This window comes from Salvelinus fontinalis, chromosome 28 (assembly GCF_029448725.1).
Source record: "Salvelinus fontinalis isolate EN_2023a chromosome 28, ASM2944872v1, whole genome shotgun sequence".
NCBI classification, from domain to species: domain Eukaryota; kingdom Metazoa; phylum Chordata; class Actinopteri; order Salmoniformes; family Salmonidae; genus Salvelinus; species Salvelinus fontinalis.
Genome location: NC_074692.1, coordinates 48,918,170 through 48,942,016, shown reverse-complemented (window position 1 = coordinate 48,942,016; position 23,847 = coordinate 48,918,170). Strand labels below are relative to the sequence as shown.

The following is a 23,847-nucleotide window of genomic DNA, read 5'->3' as shown; positions in this document are numbered from 1 at the left end:
TTTCAATGTGGGCATGGTCAAGTAAATGTAAAACTGCATATTTAATAAAGATTGGTAAATTATTTTTGTTTGCTTTTCAAGTTTAACCGTATAAATCACCTGTGAAGACAGCTGTGTGTTTGTGTGACATCATCAACAAAGTTTCTGATGTCAGGGAATGCAAATGTGAGCGACCCTGTTAATGGGCTATTTGCATCTCCTGCCTTTTAGCTTCTCATTAGGCTGAAGGAGATTTCAATGGTGGTTTCACTACATCACTCTAAACATGACATGTTGGTTTAGAGCTTACAGTTCTCTGGTTGCTCTCTCTGCTGTCCAACATGGCAGGTAGGTAGGGAGGCGGGCAGGTACGCAGGTAAGCAGGCAGGCAGACACAGGTTGGCAGGTAGGTATGGAGGCAGGGAGGGAGACAGGTAGGTATGGAGGCAGGGAGGGAGACAGGTAGGTATGGAGGCAGGGAGGGAGACAGGTAGGTATGGAGGCAGGGAGGGAGACAGGTAGGTATGGAGGCAGACAGGTAGGTATGGAGGCAGGGAGGGAGACAGGTAGGTATGGAGGCAGGGAGGGAGACAGGTAGGTATGGAGGCAGGGAGGGAGACAGGTAGGTATGGAGGCAGGGAGGGAGACAGGTAGGTATGGAGGCAGGGAGGGAGACAGGTAGGTATGGAGGCAGGGAGGGAGACAGGTAGGTATGGAGGCAGGGAGGGAGACAGGTAGGTATGGAGGCAGGGAGGGAGACAGGTAGTTATGGAGGCAGGGAGGGAGACAGGTAGGTATGGAGGCAGGAAGGGAGGTAGGACGGGAGGCAGGAAGGGAGGTAGGAAGGGAGGGAGGTAGGACGGGAGGCAGGAAGGGAGGCAGGAAGGGAGGCAGGAAGGGAGGTAGGACGGGAGACAGGGAGGGAAGGAGGAAGGTAGGTTGGGAGGCAGGGAAGCAGGTAGAGAGGGAGGGAGACAGGTAGGTATGTAGGGAGACAAGTAGGTCGGCAGGCAGGTAGGGAGGGAGGGAAGCAGGCATGCAGACACAGGTGGGAAGGTAGTTAGGGAGGCAGCAGCTGGACTAACTTACAGGCTGTTTATGGTGTGGTGGCTACTTGTTGCAATTGGGGAAATTCCCTCCTAGCCTGCTGTAGCCTTGTGTGCCCAACTCTGATGCTAAAGTTCCAGGTAAATGTTAGCCAATGTTGCCCTCAAGTGGTTTTATGTGGTAGAGCAGCTATATTGTCATTTCAAATTTTGCTCATCTACAGATGGTCACTGATTTGCTCTCTATAGCAGGTCTATCTATCCAGGAGTTAACCCTCATCAGGTCTACAGACAGTCCCTCTATAGCAGGTCTATCTATCCAGGAGTTAACCCTCATCAGGTCTACAGACAGTCCCTCTATAGCAGGTCTATCTCTCCAGGAGTTAACCCTCATCAGGTCCACAGACAGTCCCTCTATAGCAGGTCTATCTATCCAGGAGTTAACCCTCATCAGGTCTACAGACAGTCCCTCTATAGCAGGTCTATCTCTCCAGGAGTTAACCCTCATCAGGTCTACAGACAGTCCCTCTATAGCAGGTCTATCTATCCAGGAGTTAACCCTCATCAGGTCATGTGGTCAGGAAAAACTCCTGGCTCTAGATATTCTATCAGATGTTTTTTTTATATTAACGAAAACTAAACACTTGACCAGATAATCACACTAGGCCTACTATAATGCTGTTCTGGCATGTTCACCATTTGCCACATAATCACATTAATTTCCTCTTTAATCAAATATTTGAATGTTGGGATATGTAGGTTTACAACAAGAAACAACAGCAGAAGGATGTCAAGACTTAAATACAATTATCCGTGGCTTTTGCAATGCTACATGCACATAGCACAGCTCCTTCGGGAACGTCAAGGAATAGACAAAGCCTTTGTGAATAGTGAATGACGCGGTTCGAGAGGAGCACGTTTTCAATTTCATTTCGATGTATTTATCTCGCAAGTAAATGTTTTGTAACATTACGTTGGAAACTTTGTCAGGGCGGGCACTGTAATAACGAGTTCTCCACACGCGCGAAGACACTTTACTTCTCAGTGATTTCTGAACAGTAGTCCCGCCCTCGAACGGAAAAAGTAATAATTGATGTATTCTTTAACCAATCATTTTACAGTTCGGTGGCATTTCATGCGGTCTCGGCAAATCAAAAGAGCCCGAACATGAGATGTCAGAAAAACAGAGGGGGAGGGACCGTACAGATGGAAGTCATATTTTAAAGCAGCAATATATATATTAAATATATATTAGACTGAATTCCGTTTAGTCTACCGTAAGGTAAATAGAGTTCAAGTTTACTGTATTTGACAAATAGTTGTACCGAATGTCTATGGGCCGTTACGTTGCTAGCTAGCTTGTTATTAGTAGGTTACAGTACATTTGATTTGAAGTTGGTGGCATGCTTTTGCTAGCTAGCTAACTTAGCTAGCTACTGTTAACTACCGTTAGCCACTATTCGTTCTGTTGAGTTATCCGTTTTTATATCATGAGTTGGGGTAGAAAAAAAACACAGCTTCGTAAATCCTAATAAAGGTCATTTTTTTATGCGTGTTCACATTTCACATGTCAACTTTAATTTCCCGTAACTGACGGTTTATTTTGGTTGATAGCAACGGCCACCATATTAGAAGTTTAGCAGAGAAACGGTTCCGTTCAGGGAAGGCATGATCCAATCAGAGCTGCTCGTCTCTCTCCCAAAAACGATGCCCAACATCTGTAGACGATTCGATCCATTTTTAGCAACAACGCAAATGCTTTGCCATCATTTCATGTATCCGCGTATTAACATAGACACTTTTTTTTTTAGCGAGATGACTGACAAATTTTAATTAAATAAATAGCTACTTTGCAACAGCGTTGACAGACCTGCAAAAGTTGAGGCCTGTTTTCAGACGACATTTTTTGGTCAGGAAATGACAGCTCAGTCTACCGTCCTCGTTTTCAGCATGTGATAAAAAATGCCAAACCGTTATCTTCGCCATTTGCATTGTCTTGTTTAAAGCCTCTACATTGTTTAGGTGACTTAGACGTATGCGTACTCGGGTTTGCTTCACTAAGCTACTAAACAAAGCTATTTTGGTTGAAATTGACGAAACTATGCGCCATTAATGCTCACACATTCGATAATCCAGTTATGCGGGTAATATGCGTAGCTACAGTAAATGAAACACAGATATTTATCTAACTACACCTCCCCTTGATATTAATGAAACACTTCGCATATACACGTGTTGACAGGTCAGTCAGCTGGGAGGAGGCGTGATGGGTTTAAGTCGGGACATTTTTATGCAAATGGAGACGCTGCGCTACTCTGCTTCCGCTGTTCCAAACCCTGTGTTTTCCTACCCGTTTTTATCACAGGGACATTCCATGATAACAGAATGATTTAAACAAAACCAATGATTGCAAAGTTAAACAAACTATACAAGTGTATGCACGAGGACTACTTGTAACAATTTCCAGTGCACATTTACCAAAAAAACATTTACTTGAAAAACACTGGAACCTTGGGCTGGGGGCTTGGTCTGACCCCAAACTACTACATGAGGTCAGTTCATTTCCATGAAACGTTTGCTATGTTGTGTTACGGTTTGTACTGAACTACTCATTTCCCTAAAATGTTGTTCAACGTTCTTGAACAGACTTTGAGTTACATTTGCTCCGTTTGGAAACAGAACGATGGCACTACCTTTAACATGGAAATTGTTACATGTAATCCTTGTGCATAGAGTTGTATGGTTTGTTTAACGTTGCAGTTGTTTGACATACATTTTAAAGTGAAAAATCTGCGTTTCAGCATCATTCTGTTACTGTTGGAATTGCCCCACACCGTTTAGTCGCATCATCTAAAAATCCACACTTATTTTATTATAAATACTTTCATCCTATGACGTGTAGTGACCTCTTTTGATGTATAGCCTAATATTTGATGTCTATTACCAGTAATGATTAGTGTCTGAAATATCTCAAGCTGACTTAGAAAGTAAAAAACATTTATATGTGGTTTATCAATAATAAACAAAATGATGAAATAAATGTCATGACTAAACTTCCTCCTCCTCTCTGGTTTAGTACAGTCAGTCAGCCAGCCAGTAGATCAGTAGATGTCCACCCCTACAGAGCATTTGGGTGGTATGTCCCAGCCCCACCCGGGTCCACAGGCAGGTGGTATGTCCCAGCCCCACCCGGGTCCCTCTCCGTGCCCAGGCCGGTCCCCAGGACCAGGCCCCTCCCCTAGCTCCGGACCCCCCAGCGGAACCCCCAGCCTACAGGGGCAGGGGGCTGGGGACTACCTTCAGGACACCATGCACCCCATGCACCAGGTAATCCTCAACTTGTAATGTTACTCAACTTGTAATCAACTTGTAACTTGTAATGTTACTCAACTTGTAATGTTACTTTCTCTAAGTCAGCTTGAGACCTGTCAACACGTGTATATGCGAAGTGTTTCATACAGTGCTGAAGTTGCTGTATGATACAGTACATAAAATATGCCACAGATATCCTATTGAATGACTATTATGTAATTGTATGATATGTGCGCTATGCACTTCACTAAAGGCGAGCCACAGTATCCCAGGTTGATGTGAATGTGTTTCCAGCCGATGGAGGGCGTTGATGAGAAGGGGCTGGGAGATGAGACGAACTATGGCCAGATGAAGGGAGTTGGGATGAGGGCGCTACACAGCGGAATGGGCCCTTCACAGAGCCCTCTGGACCAGCACAGCAACCAAGGTAACACAGCGACAAAACACAGCACAGCAAATACAGTAATGTAGAAAGCTATATACACTGAGTGTACAAATCATTAGGAACACCTTCCTAATATGGAGTTGCACCCCCTTTTGCCCTCAGAACAGCATCAATTTGTTCTACAAGGTGTCGAAAGCATTTCATATGGATGCTGACCCACGTTGACTCCAATGCTTCACACAGTTGTGTCAAGTTTGCTGGATGTCTGTTGGGTGGTGGACCATTCTTGACACACAAAGGAAACTGTTGAGAGTGGAAAAACCCAGCAGCGTTGCAGTTCTTGACTCAAACCGGTGTACCCCCTTTTGCCGTTCAAAGGCAGGTAAATCTTTTTTTCTTGCCCATTCACCCTCTGAATGGCACACAAACCATCGATGTCTCAAGGGTTAAAAATCCTTCTTTAACCTGTCTCCTCCCCTTCTTTAACCTGTCTCCTCCCCTTCTTCAACCCGTCTCCTCCCCTTCATTAACCCGTCTCCTCCCCTTCATTAACCCGTCTCCTCCCCTTCATTAACCCGTCTCCTCCCCTTCATTAACCCGTCTCCTCCCCTTCATTAACCCGTCTCCTCCCCTTCTTTAACCCGTCTCCTCCCCTTCATTAACCCGTCTCCTCCCCTTCATTAACCCGTCTCCTCCCCTTCTTTAACCCGTCTCCTCCCCTTCATTAACCCGTCTCCTCCCCTTCTTTAACCCGTCTCCTCCCCTTCATTAACCCGTCTCCTCCCCTTCTTTAACCCGTCTCCTCCCCTTCATTAACCCGTCTCCTCCCCTTCATTAACCCGTCTCCTCCCCTTCTTTAACCCGTCTCCTCCCCTTCATTAACCCGTCTCCTCCCCTTCATTAACCCGTCTCCTCCCCTTCATTAACCCGTCTCCTCCCCTTCTTTAACCCGTCTCCTCCCCTTCATTAACCCGTCTCCTCCCCTTCATTAACCCGTCTCCTCCCCTTCTTTAACCCGTCTCCTCCCCTTCTTTAACCCGTCTCCTCCCCTTCATTAACCCGTCTCCTCCCCTTCTTTAACCCGTCTCCTCCCCTTCATTAACCCGTCTCCTCCCCTTCATTAACCCGTCTCCTCCCCTTCATTTACACTGATTGAAGTGGATTTAACAAGTGACATCAATAAGGGATCATAGCTTTCACCTGGATTCACCTGGTCAGTCTGTCATGGAAAGAGCAGGTGTTCTTAATGTTTTGTACACTCAGTGTACATGTGTGTGTGTGTGTGTATATACAGTATATGTGTATATATATATATATATATACATACCTTTTTAAACAATTTGCAATTTTTTTATACCAATATAAAAATGCATAAATCTGCATTGCTTTAGTTTAGAAAAAAGCTGTAAAATGTCAGAGGAATACCTGACTCTGATGTGTGTCTTTGGTTTGTCTCTTTGATATTCAGAAGCTGAGCTAAAGTCAAGGAGTCAAAGAAATGTGACTTTCCTTGGGAAGTAATCTCATACAACGTGTGACTTTGTCGTTATCAATTGATCGATTCACTTTCTGTAAAACAGAATATGTATAATTACATTGAGGGTTCATGTGTGACACCGCTAGCGCTGCGATGCAGTGCCTTAGACCGCTGCGCCACTCGGGAGCCCGGTTATGGGAGGGGTGGTAGTCAGGAGCCAGTTAGGGGAGGGGTGGTAGTCAGGAGACCAGTTGGTGGAGGGGTGGTAGTCAGGAGACCAGTTGGGGGAGGGGTGGTAGTCAGGAGCCCAGTTGGGGGAGGGGTGGTAGGGTTATGGGAGGGGTGGTAGTCGGGAGCCCAGTTGGGGGAGGGGTGGTAGTCAGGAACCCAGTTGGGGGAGGGGTGGTAGTCAGGAGACCAGTTGGGGCAGGGGTGGTAGTCAGGAACCCAGTTGGTGGAGGGGTGGTAGTCAGGAGACCAGTTGGGGGAGGGGTGGTAGTCGGGAGACCAGTTGGGGGAGGGGTGGTAGTCAGGAACCCAGTTGGGGGAGGGGTGGTAGTCGGGAACCCAGTGGGGGGGGGGGGGGGGGGGGGGGGGTGGTAGTCAGGAGCCCAGTGGGGGGAGGGGTGGTAGTCAGGAACCCAGTTGGGGGAGGGGTGGTAGTCAGGAACCCAGTTGGGGGAGGGGTGGTAGTCAGGAACCCAGTTGGGGGAGGGGTGGTAGTCAGGAACCCAGTTGGGGGAGGGTGGTAGTCAGGAACCCAGTTGGGGGAGGGGTGGTAGTCAGGAACCCAGTTGGGGGAGGGGTGGTAGTCAGGAGACCAGTTGGGGGAGGGGTGGTAGTCGGGAGACCAGTTGGGGGAGGGGTGGTAGTCGGGAGACCAGTTGGGGGAGGGGTGGTAGTCAGGAACCCAGTTGGGGGAGGGGTGGTAGTCAGGAACCCAGTTGGGGGGGGGGGGGTGGTAGTCAGGAGCCCAGTTGGGGGAGGGGTGGTAGTCAGGAGACCAGTTGGGGGAGGGGTGGTAGTCGGGAACCCAGTTGGGGGAGGGGTGGTAGTCGGGAGCCCAGTTGGGGGAGGGGTGGTAGTCGGGAGACCAGTTGGGGGGGAGGGTGGTAGTCGGGAGACCAGTTGGGGGAGGGGTGGTAGTCAGGAGCCCAGTTGGGGGAGGGGTGGTAGTCGGGAGACCAGTTGGGGGAGGGGTGGTAGTCGGGACCCAGTTAATTTTCTTAACTTCATTATTGGTTAGAGCCTGTAAGTAGCATTTCACTGTAAGGTCGGCGCATTTGACAAATAAAGTGTGATTTGATCTAATTATGCCCTTGAAGCTGTTGTTTGTAGGTTATATTGGCACGATTTGACGGCCCTCGACGAATCCTGTGCCAATATATCTGCCAAATACTGGCTTCTTGGGCATTATCACTGTGGAGTGATGATGGGCCTTCTAAGGTGTATGGCAGACCAGTAACTTTTGCAACCAAATTATTTTACTGTGCCCGGTCTCACAAACGTATTAGTCACACAAGGTGCCACCGGTGGATTCTAAATTAGTAGCCTAACAATTGTTTACATGGCCCTAGTTGCATTTTTCTGTATGAAATCAATGTGTGAACGTAGGGTGACCGTGAGAAATTGACAGTAAACAGTGAGCAAAATAACCATGGACAGGAAGTTTTACAATGGTTTATTAATAGGCATAAATACATTTATATGGTTGTAGTCCTCAAAGGTTGAGTTGCATTGAGTACAATTCATCAGATCCAATGATTTACCACCCGTAGGGCAGGGTGGCGCTAGTGTACAATATTATAATGTGTGGGTGTGTTCAGTGTGTGTGTGTGTGTGTTGGGTGTGTGTGTTGGGTGTGTGTGTTGTGCGTGTGTGGGTGTGCGTGTGCGTGTGCGTGTGTGTGTGTGTTGGGTGTGTGTGTTGGGTGTGTGTGTGTGTGTGTGTGTGTAGTCACAGTCTGCGTTGTGAGGTGAGGTGTTATTTTATCTCTTTGTTATTTTAGATTTTACTGCCATCTTGGGTAACTGATGTGTAAAACTGTTCCATGTAGTCATGGCTCTATGTAGTACTGTGGAATAGAGTTCCATGTAGTCATGGCTCTATGTAGTACTGTGGAATAGAGTTCCATGTAGTCGTGGCTCTATGTAGTACTGTGGAATAGAGTTCCATGTAGTCATGGCTCTATGGAGTACTGTGGAATAGAGTTCCATGTAGTCATGGCTCTATGTAGTACTGTGGAATAGAGTTCCATGTAGTCATGGCTCTATGTAGTACTGTGGAATAGAGTTCCATGTAGTCATGGCTCTATGTGGTACTGTGGAATAGAGTTCCATGTAGTCATGGCTCTATGGAGTACTGTGGAATAGAGTTCCATGTAGTCATGGCTCTATGGAGTACTGTGGAATAGAGTTCCATGTAGTCATGGCTCTATGTAGTACTGTGGAATAGAGTTCCATGTAGTCATGGCTCTATGTAGTACTGTGGAATAGAGTTCCATGTAGTCGTGGCTCTATGTAGTACTGTGGAATAGAGTTCCATGTAGTCGTGGCTCTGTGTAGTACTGTGGAATAGAGTTCCATGTAGTCATGGCTCTATGTAGTACTGTGGAATAGAGTTCCATGTAGTCGTGGCTCTGTGTAGTACTGTGGAATAGAGTTCCATGTAGTCATGGCTCTATGTAGTACTGTGGAATAGAGTTCCATGTAGTCATGGCTCTATGTAGTACTGTGGAATAGAGTTCCATGTAGTCATGGCTCTATGTAGTACTGTGGAATAGAGTTCCATGTAGTCATGGCTCTATGTAGTACTGTGGAATAGAGTTCCATGTAGTCATGGCTCTATGTAGTACTGTAGAATAGAGTTCCATGTAGTCATGGCTCTATGGAGTACTGTGGAATAGAGTTCCATGTAGTCATGGCTCTATGTAGTACTGTGGAATAGAGTTCCATGTAGTCATGGCTCTATGTAGTACTGTGGAATAGAGTTCCATGTAGTCATGGCTCTATGTAGTACTGTAGAATAGAGTTCCATGTAGTCATGGCTCTATGTAGTACTGTGGAATAGAGTTCCATGTAGTCATGGCTCTCTGTAGTACTGTAGAATAGAGTTCCATGTAGTCATGGCTCTATGTAGTACTGTGGAATAGAGTTCCATGTAGTCATGGCTCTATGTAGTACTGTGGAATAGAGTTCCATGTAGTCATGGCTCTATGTAGTACTGTAGAATAGAGTTCCATGTAGTCATGGCTCTATGTAGTACTGTGGAATAGAGTTCCATGTAGTCATGGCTCTATGTAGTACTGTGGAATAGAGTTCCATGTAGTCATGGCTCTATGTAGTACTGTGGAATAGAGTTCCATGTAGTCATGGCTCTATGTAGTACTGTGGAATAGAGTTCCATGTAGTCGTGGCTCTATGTAGTACTGTGGAATAGAGTTCCATGTAGTCATGGCTCTATGTAGTACTGTGGAATAGAGTTCCATGTAGTCATGGCTCTATGTAGTACTGTGGAATAGAGTTCCATGTAGTCGTGGCTCTATGTAGTACTGTGGAATAGAGTTCCATGTAGTCGTGGCTCTGTGTAGTACTGTGGAATAGAGTTCCATGTAGTCATGGCTCTATGTAGTACTGTGGAATAGAGTTCCATGTAGTCGTGGCTCTGTGTAGTACTGTGGAATAGAGTTCCATGTAGTCATGGCTCTATGTAGTACTGTGGAATAGAGTTCCATGTAGTCATGGCTCTATGTAGTACTGTGGAATAGAGTTCCATGTAGTCATGGCTCTATGTAGTACTGTGGAATAGAGTTCCATGTAGTCATGGCTCTATGTAGTACTGTGGAATAGAGTTCCATGTAGTCATGGCTCTATGTAGTACTGTAGAATAGAGTTCCATGTAGTCATGGCTCTATGGAGTACTGTGGAATAGAGTTCCATGTAGTCATGGCTCTATGTAGTACTGTGGAATAGAGTTCCATGTAGTCATGGCTCTATGTAGTACTGTGGAATAGAGTTCCATGTAGTCATGGCTCTATGTAGTACTGTAGAATAGAGTTCCATGTAGTCATGGCTCTATGTAGTACTGTGGAATAGAGTTCCATGTAGTCATGGCTCTCTGTAGTACTGTAGAATAGAGTTCCATGTAGTCATGGCTCTATGTAGTACTGTGGAATAGAGTTCCATGTAGTCATGGCTCTATGTAGTACTGTGGAATAGAGTTCCATGTAGTCATGGCTCTATGTAGTACTGTAGAATAGAGTTCCATGTAGTCATGGCTCTATGTAGTACTGTGGAATAGAGTTCCATGTAGTCATGGCTCTATGTAGTACTGTAGAATAGAGTTCCATGTAGTCATGGCTCTATGGAGTACTGTGGAATAGAGTTCCATGTAGTCATGGCTCTATGTAGTACTGTGGAATAGAGTTCCATGTAGTCATGGCTCTATGTAGTACTGTAGAATAGAGTTCCATGTAGTCATGGCTCTATGGAGTACTGTGGAATAGAGTTCCATGTAGTCATGGCTCTATGTAGTACTGTGGAATAGAGTTCCATGTAGTCGTGGCTCTATGTAGTACTGTGGAATAGAGTTCCATGTAGTCATGGCTCTATGTAGTACTGTGGAATAGAGTTCCATGTAGTCATGGCTCTATGTAGTACTGTGGAATAGAGTTCCATGTAGTCATGGCTCTCTGTAGTACTGTAGAATAGAGTTCCATGTAGTCATGGCTCTATGTAGTACTGTGTGCTTCCCAGAGTCTGTCCTGGACTCGGGGACTGTGAAGAGACCTCTGGTGGCATGTCTGGTGTGTCTGAGTGTGTGTTAGCTGTTTGAACAGAGAGTTTGGTGTTTTCAACACATAAATACCTCTCAAAGACAAGTAGTGATGCAGTCAATCTCTCCTCCACTTTGAGCCATGAGAGATTGACATGGTATTGATATTAGCTCTCTGTGTACATCCAAGGGCCAGCCGTGCTGCACCTGTTCTGGTCCAACTGTACTGTACCTATGTTTGTCTTTATGTCACTTGACCATATAACTGGGCAGTAGTCCAGGTGTGATGAAACTAAGGCCTATAGGACCTGTTTAATTGATTGTGATGTCAAGAAAGCAGAGCAGCGCTTTATCACAGACAGACTTCTCCCTATTGCATCAATATGTTTTGACAGTTTACAGTCCACTGTTACACCAAGCAGTTTAGTCTCCTCTATTTGGTCTGTTGCCTCATTTATTATCACCAACACGTGGATCCAAGTCCTTATTTATAGTTTCTAATATTTAGCTCACATATGAGGTCTAATGTTTAACACACATATAGCACACATACCTGATGTATAATCTATAACACACATACCTGATGTATAATCTATAACACACATACCTGATGTATAATCTACAGCATAAAACATATACCTGATGTATAATCTATAACACACATACCTGATGTATAATCTACAGTATAAAACACATACCTGATGTATAATCTATAGCATAAAACACATACCTGATGTATAATCTACATACCTGATGTATAATCTATAAAACACATACCTGATGTATAATCTACATACCTGATGTATAATCTATAAAACACATACCTGATGTATAATCTATAGCACACATACCTGATGTATAATCTATAACACACATACCTGATGTATAATCTACATACCTGATGTATAATCTATAAAACACATACCTGATGTATAATCTATAGCACACATACCTGATGTATAATCTATAGCACACATACCTGATGTATAAGCTACAGTATAAAACACATACCTGATGTATAATCTACAGCATAAAACACATACCTGATGTATAATCTACATACCTGATGTATAATCTATAACACACATACCTGATGTATAATCTATAGCACACATACCTGATGTATAAGCTACAGTATAAAACACATACCTGATGTATAATCTACAGCATAAAACACATACCTGATGTATAATCTACAGTATAAAACATATACCTGATGTATAATCTACAGCATAAAACATATACCTGATGTATAATCTATAACACACATACCTGATGTATAATCTACAGTATAAAACACATACCTGATGTATAATCTATAACACACATACCTGATGTATAATCTACAGTATAAAACACATACCTGATGTATAATCTATAACACACATACCTGATGTATAATCTACAGTATAAAACATATACCTGATGTATAATCTACAGCATAAAACATATACCTGATGTATAATCTATAACACACATACCTGATGTATAATCTACAGTATAAAACACATACCTGATGTATAATCTATAACACACATACCTGATGTATAATCTACAGTATAAAACACATACCTGATGTATAATCTATAGCACACATACCTGATGTATAATCTACATACCTGATGTATAATCTACAGTATAAAACACATACCTGATGTATAATCTACAGTATAAAACACATACCTGATGTATAATCTATAACACACATACCTGATGTATAATCTACAGCATAAATCATATACCTGATGTATAATCTATAACACACATACCTGATGTATAATCTACAGTATAACACACATACCTGATGTATAATCTATAACACACATACCTGATGTATAATCTACATACCTGATGTATAATCTATAACAAACATACCTGATGTATAATCTACAGTATAAAACACATACCTGATGTATAATCTATATACCTGATGTATAATCTACAGTATAAAACACATACCTGATGTATAATCTATAGCACACATACCTGATGTATAATCTACATACCTGATGTATAATCTACAGTATAAAACACATACCTGATGTATAATCTACAGTATAAAACACATACCTGATGTATAATCTATAACACACATACCTGATGTATAATCTACAGCATAAATCATATACCTGATGTATAATCTATAACACACATACCTGATGTATAATCTACAGTATAACACACATACCTGATGTATAATCTATAACACACATACCTGATGTATAATCTACATACCTGATGTATAATCTATAACAAACATACCTGATGTATAATCTACAGTATAAAACACATACCTGATGTATAATCTATATACCTGATGTATAATCTACAGTATAAAACACATACCTGATGTATAACACACATACCTGATGTATAATCTATAAATCACATACCTGATGTATAACACACATACCTGATGTATAATCTACAGTATAAAACACATACATGATGTATAATCTACATACTGTTGTCTCTCCTGTAGGCTACATGCCCCCACAGCCATCCCCCCTGGGTGTCCCAGAGCACGCTTCCAGCCCCCTATCCAGGGGCGGCCCTACGCCTCCCATGCCCCCTCAGATGTCCCCCGTCCCGTCGGGCTCCATGATCCCCCAGATGGACCCCCAGTCAGCCATGGGTCCCCAGGGGCCTCTTGGTCGTGGCTGCTCCTCCTTCAGCCCTGTCCAATTACAGCAACTCCGGGCCCAGATCCTGGCCTATAAGATCCTGGGGCGGGGCCAACCGCTTCCTGAAAACCTCCAGCTGGCGGTCCAGGGCAAGAGGAGTCTGCCCACCATGCAGCAGCAGCAGCAGCAGCAGCCGAGCACTGGCAGCCCCTACAGCAGGCCTCCTGGTAGGTGACACTTAGGGCCAATCACAAATGGAGCCATAGACCCTATGCACTTGTGGAGATCTGAGAGGTTTTGACAGGTGTTAGTAATATAGCAACAGCTCCACCTACACCTCTTGACAGGCTAGGTAGAAGTTTCATCATATTGCTTAGGCTAATCAAATCCACTCAGATCATCACAAGGGGTCCTACTAATCACCCCAAACAACCCTAAACAACACCAAACTGGTGGCCCAAACAACCCCAAAGTACCCCAAACAGGTACCCCAAAGGGGAAGCCTGGCTTGCAACTTTTTGTGTTTGGTTAGATACTCCAGGTAGTGGTGGAAGACACTGCCAAAGTACCCCAAACAGGTACCCGAATGTACCCCAGACTTTTAAAGATCTGACCCAGGAGAATGCAGCCAAGTAGTGAAAATACAGGTTGGATTCACATAGTTGGCAGAATATAATCTTAAAGGGGAAGTTCACCCAAAACCACTTCTGGGCCCTTTATAACACTTGCCTGGCTGTTTGTCAGTACCCCAGACAGTTTTTAGGGCCATTGTTTGAGTATTTATATTACTGTATTTTTATACAGTAATATAAATGACCTAAAATGCATTAAAAACGGTGTATTTATTGTTACATAACAACGATTGGTGTATCAGCATTGAATTGTGTTTAATGTAAAAAGTATAAAAAACAAAGACCTACTTTGTGCGCAAAGGTCTTCCATGTAGTCTGTAATCCGTTAGATTCTCTTCATGGTTCTACATTGGATAATTACAGGAGGTGGGACGAAGGAGCGTCTTACTTTTGGTCTTCAAGAAAGGAACTCAGAACGAAAAGTTAACAAAGATGGTAGTTAGCTAGGCTAGCGGTTAGTAATCTCTGAAGTAAGGCTAGCTAGGCTAGCGGTTAGTAATCTCTGAAGTAAAGTAAGGCTAGCTAGGCTAGCGGTTAGTCATCTCTGAAGTAAAGTAAGGCTAGCTAGGCTAGCGATTAGTAATCTCTGAAGTAAAGTAAGGCTAGCTAGGCTAGCGATTAGTAATCTCTGAAGTAAAGTAAGGCTAGCTAGGCTAGCGATTAGTAATCTCTGAAGTAAAGTAAGGCTAGCTAGGCTAGCGGTTAGTCATCTCTGAAGTAAAGTAAGGCTAGCTAGGCTAGCGATTAGTAATCTCTGAAGTAAAGTAAGGCTAGCTAGGCTAGCGATTAGTAATCTCTGAAGTAAAGTAAGGCTAGCGATTAGTAATCTCTGAAGTAAAGTAAGGCTAGCTAGGCTAGCAGTTAGTAATCTCTGAAGTAAAGTAAGGCTAGCTAGGCTAGCGATTAGTAATCTCTGAAGTAAAGTAAGGCTAGCTAGGCTAGCGATTAGTAATCTCTGAAGTAAAGTAAGGCTAGCGATTAGTAATCTCTGAAGTAAAGTAAGGCTAGCTAGGCTAGCAGTTAGTAATCTCTGAAGTAAAGTAAGGCTAGCTAGGCTAGCAGTTAGTAATCTCTGAAGTAAAGTAAGGCTAGCTAGGCTAGCGAATAGTAATCTCTGCAGTAAAGTAAGGCTAGCTAGGCTAGCGATTAGTAATCTCTGAAGTAAAGTAAGGCTAGCTAGGCTAGCGAATAGTAATCTCTGCAGTAAAGTAAGGCTAGCTAGGCTAGCGATTAGTCATCTCTGCAGTAAAGTAAGGCTAGCTAGGCTAGCGATTAGTAATCTCTGAAGTAAAGTAAGGCTAGCTAGGCTTGCGGTTAGTCATCTCTGAAGTAAAGTAAGGCTAGCTAGGCTAGTGGTTAGTCATCTCTGAAGTAAAGTAAGGCTAGCTAGGCTAGCGGTTAGTCATCTCTGAAGTAAAGTAAGGCTAGCTAGGCTAGCGGTTAGTAATCTCTGAAGTAAAGTAAGTCTAGGCGAAAAAGATTAGTAGTTGAGTAGCTGAGTGACGTTGGCCAATATGAAGTGCATTGTACCCGGGTGCAATAATGTTCCAGTCAGATACAAATATACTACACATTTCCACTCTTCCTGACCGCGATGGAGCTTTGTCAGGTATGGCTGCAGGCCATCCGACATCCTGCTTATGGCGTCGATACGACGCCTGAAGTCATTCACCAGCTGCGGTTGACCATGTCCAGTGATCACTTTGTGGCTAGTGACTACAGTGGGGACCGGTTTAAACCGGATTCTGTACCCTCCGTCTTTCCACCATGGACGGGAAAGCTCCAACCATTCAAGGTATGTTTGCTAGCTAGCTAAGTTGCTACCACCTGTAGCTAGTCACCACAAAGTAATTTCTAATGTTATTTGTTAGCCATTCCCTGAACTAGTTGGTGGTGTTTTTAGCTTAGCTACTACTGTAACGGTAACGTTATTTGTTAGCCAATCCCTGAACTAGTTGGTGGTGTTTTTAGCGTAGCTACTACTGTAACGGTAACGTTATTTGTTAGCCATTCCCTGAACTAGTTGGTGGTGTTTTTAGCTTAGCTACTACTGTAACGCTAACGTTATCCTGTCTTACTGACTGGTTTGTTTACCTTTGTGATGCAGTTCCCTTTTTCATTATAATGTTACTGATGAGAACTAGTATATCACACTGTGATGTCATTATAGGCATCATAGTTTCTGTAGTTCTATTGATTGCATAAAATGACTTGCCCTAGTTAAGGTCCAGGAGTAGAACTCAGCCCTAGTCAGAGCCATAATACAGAATATGTCTCTGGTCCTAACTGGTCCAGGAGTAGAACTCAGCCCTAGTCAGAGCCATAATACAGAATATGTCTCTGGTCCTACCTGGTCCAGGAGTAGAACTCAGCCCTAGTCAGAGCCATAATATAGTATATGTCTCTGGTCCTAACTGGTCCAGAAGTAGAACTCAGCCCTAGTCAGAGCCATAATACAGAATATGTCTCTGGTCCAGGAGTAGAACTCAGCCCTAGTCAGAGCCATAATACAGAATATGTCTCTGGTCCAGGAGTAGAACTCAGCCCTAGTCAGAGCCATAATACAGAATATGTCTCTGGTCCAGGAGTAGAACTCAGCCCTAGTCAGAGCCATAATACAGAATATGTCTCTGGTCCAGGAGTAGAACTCAGCCCTAGTCAGATCCATAATACAGAATATATCTCTGGTCCTAGCTGGTCCAGGAGTAGAACTCAGCCCTAGTCAGAGCCATAATACAGAATATGTCTCTGGTCCTAACTGGTCCAGGAGTAGAACTCAGCCCTAGTCAGAGCCATAATATAGTATATGTCTCTGGTCCTAGCTGGTGCAGTAGTTGTAATGACAACAAACTCGCCCAACCATTACATTATTTACATTAAAACATTTGGAATATCAGCTCATGTAATGACTGACTGTTCTATAGCAGCCAACATCACCAATCACTCTTTCTGTTTCTCCCTGCCTGGGAGGGAATGGAAGAAGGAGAGGGATGGTGGAACAGACATCAAATCAAGTTTATTTTATATAGCCCTTCGTACATCAGCTAATATCTCGAAGTGCTGTACAGAAACCCGGCCTAAAACCCCAAGCAGCAAGCAATGCAGGTGCAGAAGCACGGTGGCTAGGAAAAACTCCCTAGAAAGGCCAGAACCTAGGAAGAAACCTAGAGAGGAACCAGGCTCTGAGGGGTGGCCAGTCCTCTTCTGGCTGTGCCGGGTGGAGATTATAACAGAACATGGCCAAGATGTTCAAATGTTCATAAATGACCAGCATGGTCAAATAATAATAATCACAGTAGTTATCGAGGGTGCAGCAAGTCAGCACCTCAGGAGTAAATGTCAGTTGGCTTTTCATAGCCGATCATTCAGAGTATCTCTACCGCTCCTGCGGTCTCTAGAGAGTTGAAAACAGCAGGTCTGGGACAGGTAGCACGTCCGGTGAACAGGTCAGGGTTCCATAGCCGCAGGCAGAACAGTTGAAACTGGACCAGCAGCAAGGCCAGGTGGACTGGGGACAGCAAGGAGTCATCATGCCAGGTAGTCCTGACGCATGGTCCTAGGGCTCAGGTCCTCCGAGAGAGAGAAAGAAGGAGAGAATTAGAGAGCATACTTAAATTCACACAGGACACCGGATAAGACAGGAGAAGTACTCCAGATATAACTAACTGACCCTAGCCCCCGACACATAAACTACTGCAGCATAAATACTGGAGGCTGAGACAGGAGGGGTCAGGAGACACTGTGGCCCCATCCGATGATACCCCCGGACAGGGCCAAACAGGAAGGATATAACCCCACCCACTTTGCCAAAGCACAGCCCCCACACCACTAGAGGGATAACTTCAACCACCAACTTACAATCCTGGGACAAGGCCGAGTATAGCCCACAAAGATCTCCACCACAGCACAAACCAAGGGGGGGGTGTATTACATGAGGATAATCAATCATACTGTCTCAGATTTGATCTCTGTTCTATTTCACACCCTTTTCAAAGAGGATACCTAATGTTCCTCCACTCATGCCTCCACCAATAATGGAGGATGCAAGGAAAGATTAATCTAGTTTTTGTTTTGTTATTCTGTTACCCATCTTTCAGTAGATCCAGAAGCCGTGTGGAGTATTTCCAACAGGCCAAGGACTGGGTAGAGCAGAGTGTCTGAACAGAAGACCTTCAACTTTAGAACCTGATTGGACCAGCACGGCTGTCGAGGCGGGGAGATAGGCAGATCATATACAAAGACCCAGACTTCAAAGTTGACACACCAGACCTACCTTCCAACATCACCCCGGTTGAAAAACCAACCAAGGAGGAGCTGGTGGCTCAACGTTTCAGCCTAACTTTGCAAACAAACTTTTTAGCTAGCCTAATGATGGCAGTGTGATGTTGTGGAATGCAATCATTGGTGACTGCGTGCAAGAGTGTGCAAAGCTGTCATCAAGGCAAAGGGTGGCTATTTGAAGAATCTGAAATGGAAAATCTATTTTGATTTGTTTAACAATTTTTTGATCACTAAATTATTCCATGTGTTATTTCATAGTGTTGATGTCTTCACTATTATTCTACAATGTAGAAAAACCCTTGAATGAGTAGGTGTTCTAAATCTTTTGACCAGTAGTGTATATAAAAAAGTATGTGGACACCCCTTATAATTTGTCGGTTCTGCTATTTCAGCCAGACCCGTTGCTGACAGGTCTATACAATCGAGCACACAGCCATGCAATCTCCACAGACAAACATTGGCAGTAGAATGGCCTTACTGAAAAGCTTGGTGACTTTCACCGTGGCATCGTCATAGGATACCACCTTTCCAACAAGTCAGTTCATCACATTTCTGCTCTTCTAGAGATGCCCCGGTCAACTGTAAGTGCTGTTATTGGGAAATGGAAACGTCTAGGAGCAACAACGGCTTAGTCGTGAAGTGGTAGACCACACAAGCTCACAGAACAGGACCGCCGAGTGTTGAAGCACAGCGCGTAAAAATCATCTGTCCTCGGTTGCAACACTCACTACCGAGTTCCAAACTGCCTCTAGAAGCAACGCCAGCACAACAACTGTTAGTCGGGAGCTTCGTGAAATTAATTTCCATGGCCGAGCGACCGCACACAAGCCTAAGATCACCATGTGCAATGCCAAGCGTCAGCTGGACTGGTGTAAAGCTCACAGACATTGAACTCTGGAGCAGTGGAAACACGATCTCTGGAGTGATGAATCACGCTTCACCATCTGGCAGTCCGACAGATGAATCTGGGTTTGGCGGATGCCAGGATAATGCTACCTGCCCCAATGCAGAGTACCAACTGTAAAGTTTGGTGGAGGAGGAATAATGCGCTGGGGCTGTTTTTCATGGTTCGGGCCCCTTAGTTCCAGTGAAGGGAAATCTTAACGCTACAGAATACAATGACATTCTGGACAATTCTGTGCTTCCAACTTTGTGACAACAGTTTGGGGAAGGCCCTTTCCTGTTTCAGCATGACAATGCCCCTGTGCCCAAAGCGATGTCCATACAGAAATGGTTTGTCGAGATTGGTGTGGAAGAACTTGACTGGCCTGCACAGAGCTCTGACCTCAACCCCATCGAACACCTTTGGAATGAATTGGATGCCGACTGCGAGCCAGGCCTAATCATCAGTGGAATGAGATGTTCGACGAGCATGTGTCCACATACTCTTGGTAATGTAGTGTATTTGTGTGATTAGCTACCAGCTATGAAATAAAATACTTAGAAAATAGCTCCTGCATGATTTTTTTGTTGTTGCTGTAAATCACAACTCACAAGTACTCATAATTAACTTTTCAGTTCACACAGATCTGTTTTTAGGCACATATGTGAGTAAAATGGTCACACTGTCGAGCCCTGAAACTCACTCACAGAGACAGTGAAGGAGCATCATGCTCTCCCTTTCCTCTGTGTAAAGAAATTAGCCAACCACAATGCCCACAGTTTCCTGGGAGGCGGGACAACAGAAGACTGTCAAACCAGCAGTTTCCCTGTCATCGCTCGCTTTGTGATTGACAGGTGCCTGAAAAGTAGCCTAGAAGTAGCCTTTTTCCACTTTCCATTTTAAGTGGAAAACGTTGCCGGCTGAATATTAGTCCGTAATCTGCTGTTGCGCTAGTGGAAAACATTGTTTGGGGTAGCTATGAGGATCCAAGTGCATAGGGTGTAGGATATAGGGGACTGGTCTGATCTAGGGGACTGGTCGATGATCCAGGGGACTGGTCGATGATCTAGGGGACTGGTCGATGATCCAGGGGACTGGTCGATGATCCAGGGGACTGGTCGATGATCTAGGGGACTGGTCGATGATCCAGGGGACTGGTCGATGATCCAGGGGACTGGTCGATGATCCAGGGGACTGGTCGATGATCCAGGGGACTGGTCGATGATCCAGGGGACTGGTCGATGATCCAGGGGACTGGTCGATGATCCAGGGGACTGGTCGATGATCCAGGGGACTGGTCGATGATCCAGGGGACTGGTCGATGATCCAGGGGACTGGTCGATGATCTAGGGGACTGGTCGATGATCTAGGGGACTGGTCGATGATCCAGGGGACTGGTCGATGATCTAGGGGACTGGTCGATGATCCAGGGGACTGGTCGATGATCCAGGGGACTGGTCGATGATCTAGGGGACTGGTCGATGATCCAGGGGACTGGTCGATTTTGTATTGGGCCTTGGAATCTATTTACTTGTCATCCATCATCTAACTGTTTTAACAAGTGGTGTTGACATAATGACATTGTCAAACTCTTAGTTGCAAGTTATGCTCATTATTTAACTGTTGTGTTGTCAGGTATGCTCATTATTTAATTGTTGTGTTATCAGGTATGCTCATTATTTAACTGTTGTGTTGTCAGGTATGCTCATTATTTAACTGTTGTGTTATCAGGTATGCTCATTATTTAACTGTTGTGTTATCAGGTATGCTCATTATTTAACTGTTGTGTTGTCAGGTATGCTCATTATTTAACTGTTGTGTTGTCAGGTATGCTCATTATTTAACTGTTGTGTTATCAGGTATGCTCATTATTTAACTGTTGTGTTGTCAGGTATGCCCATTATTTAACTGTTGTGTTGTCAGGTATGCCCATTATTTAACTGTTGTGTTGTCAGGTATGCTCATTATTTAACTGTTGTGTTATCAGGTATGCCCATTATTTAACTGTGTTGTCAGGTATGCTCATTATTTAACTGTTGTGTTATCAGGTATGCTCATTATTTAACTGTTGTGTTGTCAGGTATGCCCATTATTTAACTGTTGTGTTGTCAGGTATGCCCATTATTTAACTGTTGTGTTGTCAGGTATGCTCATTATTTAACTGTTGTGTTATCAGGTATGCCCATTATTTAACTGTGTTGTCAGGTATGCTCATTATTTAACTGTTGTGTTATCAGGTATGCTCATTATTTAACTGTTGTGTTATCAGGTATGCCCATTATTTAACTGTTGTGTTGTCAGGTATGCTCATTATTTAACTGTTGTGTTGTCAGGTATGCCATTATTTAACTGTTGTGTTATCAGGTATGCCATTATTTAACTGTTGTGTTATCAGGTATGCCCATGTCCTCTATGTCTGGACCTCAGTCAGGCCCTGGGCCCACCATCACTATGCCAGGACAAAATCAGACACACGGACCCAAACCCTGGCCTGAAGGTTAGTCTGACTCAGTTAATCTTAACCCAGACCCTGGTCTGAAGGTTAGTCTGACTCAGTTAATCTTAACCCAGACCCTGGCCTGAAGGTTAGTCTGACTCAGTTAATCTTAACCCAGACCCTGGCCTGAAGGTTAGTCTGACTCAGTTAATCCTAACCCAGACCCTGGCCTGAAGGTTAGGTCTGACTCAGTTAATCTTAACCCAGACCCTGGCCTGAAGGTTAGTCTGACTCAGTTAATCTTAACCCAGACCCTGGCCTGAAGGTTAGTCTGACTCAGTTAATCTTAACCCAGACACTGGCCTGAAGGTTAGTCTGACTCAGTTAATCTTAACCCAGAACCTGGCCTGAAGGTTAGTCTGACTCAGTTAATCTTAACCCAGACCCTGGTCTGAAGGTTAGTCTGACTCAGTTAATCTTAACCCAGACCCTGGTCTGAAGGTTAGTCTGACTCAGTTAATCTTAACCCAGACCCTGGCCTGAAGGTTAGTCTGAATCAGTTAATCTTAACCCAGACCCTGGCCTGAAGGTTAGTCTGACTCAGTTAATCTTAACCCAGACCCTGGTCTGAAGGTTAGTCTGACTCAGTTAATCTTAACCCAGACCCTGGCCTGAAGGTTAGTCTGACTCAGTTAATCTTAACCCAGACCCTGGTCTGAAGGTTAGTCTGACTCAGTTAATCTTAACCCAGACCCTGGTCTGAAGGTTAGTCTGGCTCAGTTAATCCTAACACAAACCCTGGTTTGAAGGTTAGTCTGGCTCAGTTAATCCTAACACAAACCATGGTTTGAAGGTTAGTCTGACTCAGTTAATCCTAACCCAGACCCTGGCCTGAAGGTTAGTCTGGCTCAGTTAATCCTAACCCAGACCCTGGCCTGAAGGTTAGTCAGGCTCAGTTAATCCTAACCCAGACCCTGGCCTGAAGGTTAGTCTGGCTCAGTTAATCCTAACCCAGACCCTGGCCTGAAGGTTAGTCTGGCTCAGTTAATCCTAACCCAGACCCTGGCCTGAAGGTTAGTCTGGCTCAGTTAATCCTAACACAAACCCTGGTTTGAAGGTTAGTCTGACTCAGTTAATCCTAACCCAGACCCTGGCCTGAAGGTTAGTCTGGCTCAGTTAATCCTAACCCAAACCCTGGTTTGAAGGTTAGTCTGACTCAGTTAATCCTAACCCAGACCCTGGCCTGAAGGTTAGTCTGACTCAGTTAATCCTAACCCAGACCCTGGCCTGAAGGTTAGTCTGGCTCAGTTTAATTTGGATAGTCTAATTGATTGATTTATGTAATGTGATTGATCACAGATGTTTGTGCTCTTCCTGTTTCAGGTCAAGGTGGTGATACTCCCAGCAACCCCCAGAAGCTTCTAGCTCCGCCACCCAGTGGTAGACCCTCACCTGCCCCACCCCCGGCCCCCCCCCCTGGACCCATGTCCGGCCCCTCTATTACCCATCAGCCCCAGGGACAGCAGCCGTCGCCCGTCATCACACTGCAACAGAAACAGAACCGCGTCACGCCGATCCAGAAACCACAGGGCCTGGACCCCACAGAGATACTGCAGGAGCGAGAGTACAGGTAACCTCTGACCTCTAATCGTGACCTGTTTAGAAACCACAGTCCCTGGACCCCACAGAGATACTGCAGGAGAGAGAGTACAGGTAACCTCTGACCTCTAATCGTGACCTGTTTAGAAACCACAGGGCCTGGACCCCACAGAGATACTGCAGGAGAGAGAGTACAGGTAACCTCTGACCTCTAATCGTGACCTGTTTAGAAACCACAGGGCCTGGACCCCACAGAGATACTGCAGGAGAGAGAGTACAGGTAACCTCTGACCTCTAATTGTGACCTGTTTAGAAACCACAGGGCCTGGACCCCACAGAGATACTGCAGGAGAGAGAGTACAGGTAACCTCTGACCTCTAATCGTGACCTGTTTAGAAACCACAGGGCCTGGACCCCAC

At 44.6% G+C, this 23,847-nt stretch overlaps 1 protein-coding gene across 4 annotated transcripts in view; it reads left to right on the top strand.

Annotated features, from left to right (window-relative positions):
* Positions 1-2,194: 2,194 nt before the first annotated feature.
* The window catches only part of LOC129826802 (probable global transcription activator SNF2L2), a 165,193-nt gene continuing 143,540 nt past the window's right edge, over positions 2,195-23,847 (top strand). Inside the window, exons 1-6 of one of the 4 annotated variants that reach the window (XM_055887885.1) lie at positions 2,195-2,307; positions 4,107-4,352; positions 4,632-4,764; positions 13,455-13,823; positions 21,788-21,889; positions 23,213-23,459. In XM_055887885.1, coding sequence (XP_055743860.1) covers positions 4,134-4,352; positions 4,632-4,764; positions 13,455-13,823; positions 21,788-21,889; positions 23,213-23,459 — 1,070 coding nt within the window. In that variant the 5' untranslated portion in view covers positions 2,195-2,307; positions 4,107-4,133. Of the gene's footprint in view, positions 2,308-2,366; positions 3,578-4,101; positions 4,353-4,631; positions 4,765-13,454; positions 13,824-21,787; positions 21,890-23,212; positions 23,460-23,847 lie in introns of those variants that run through there. The other 3 variants (XM_055887881.1, XM_055887884.1, XM_055887886.1) reach the window with 3 other exon arrangements.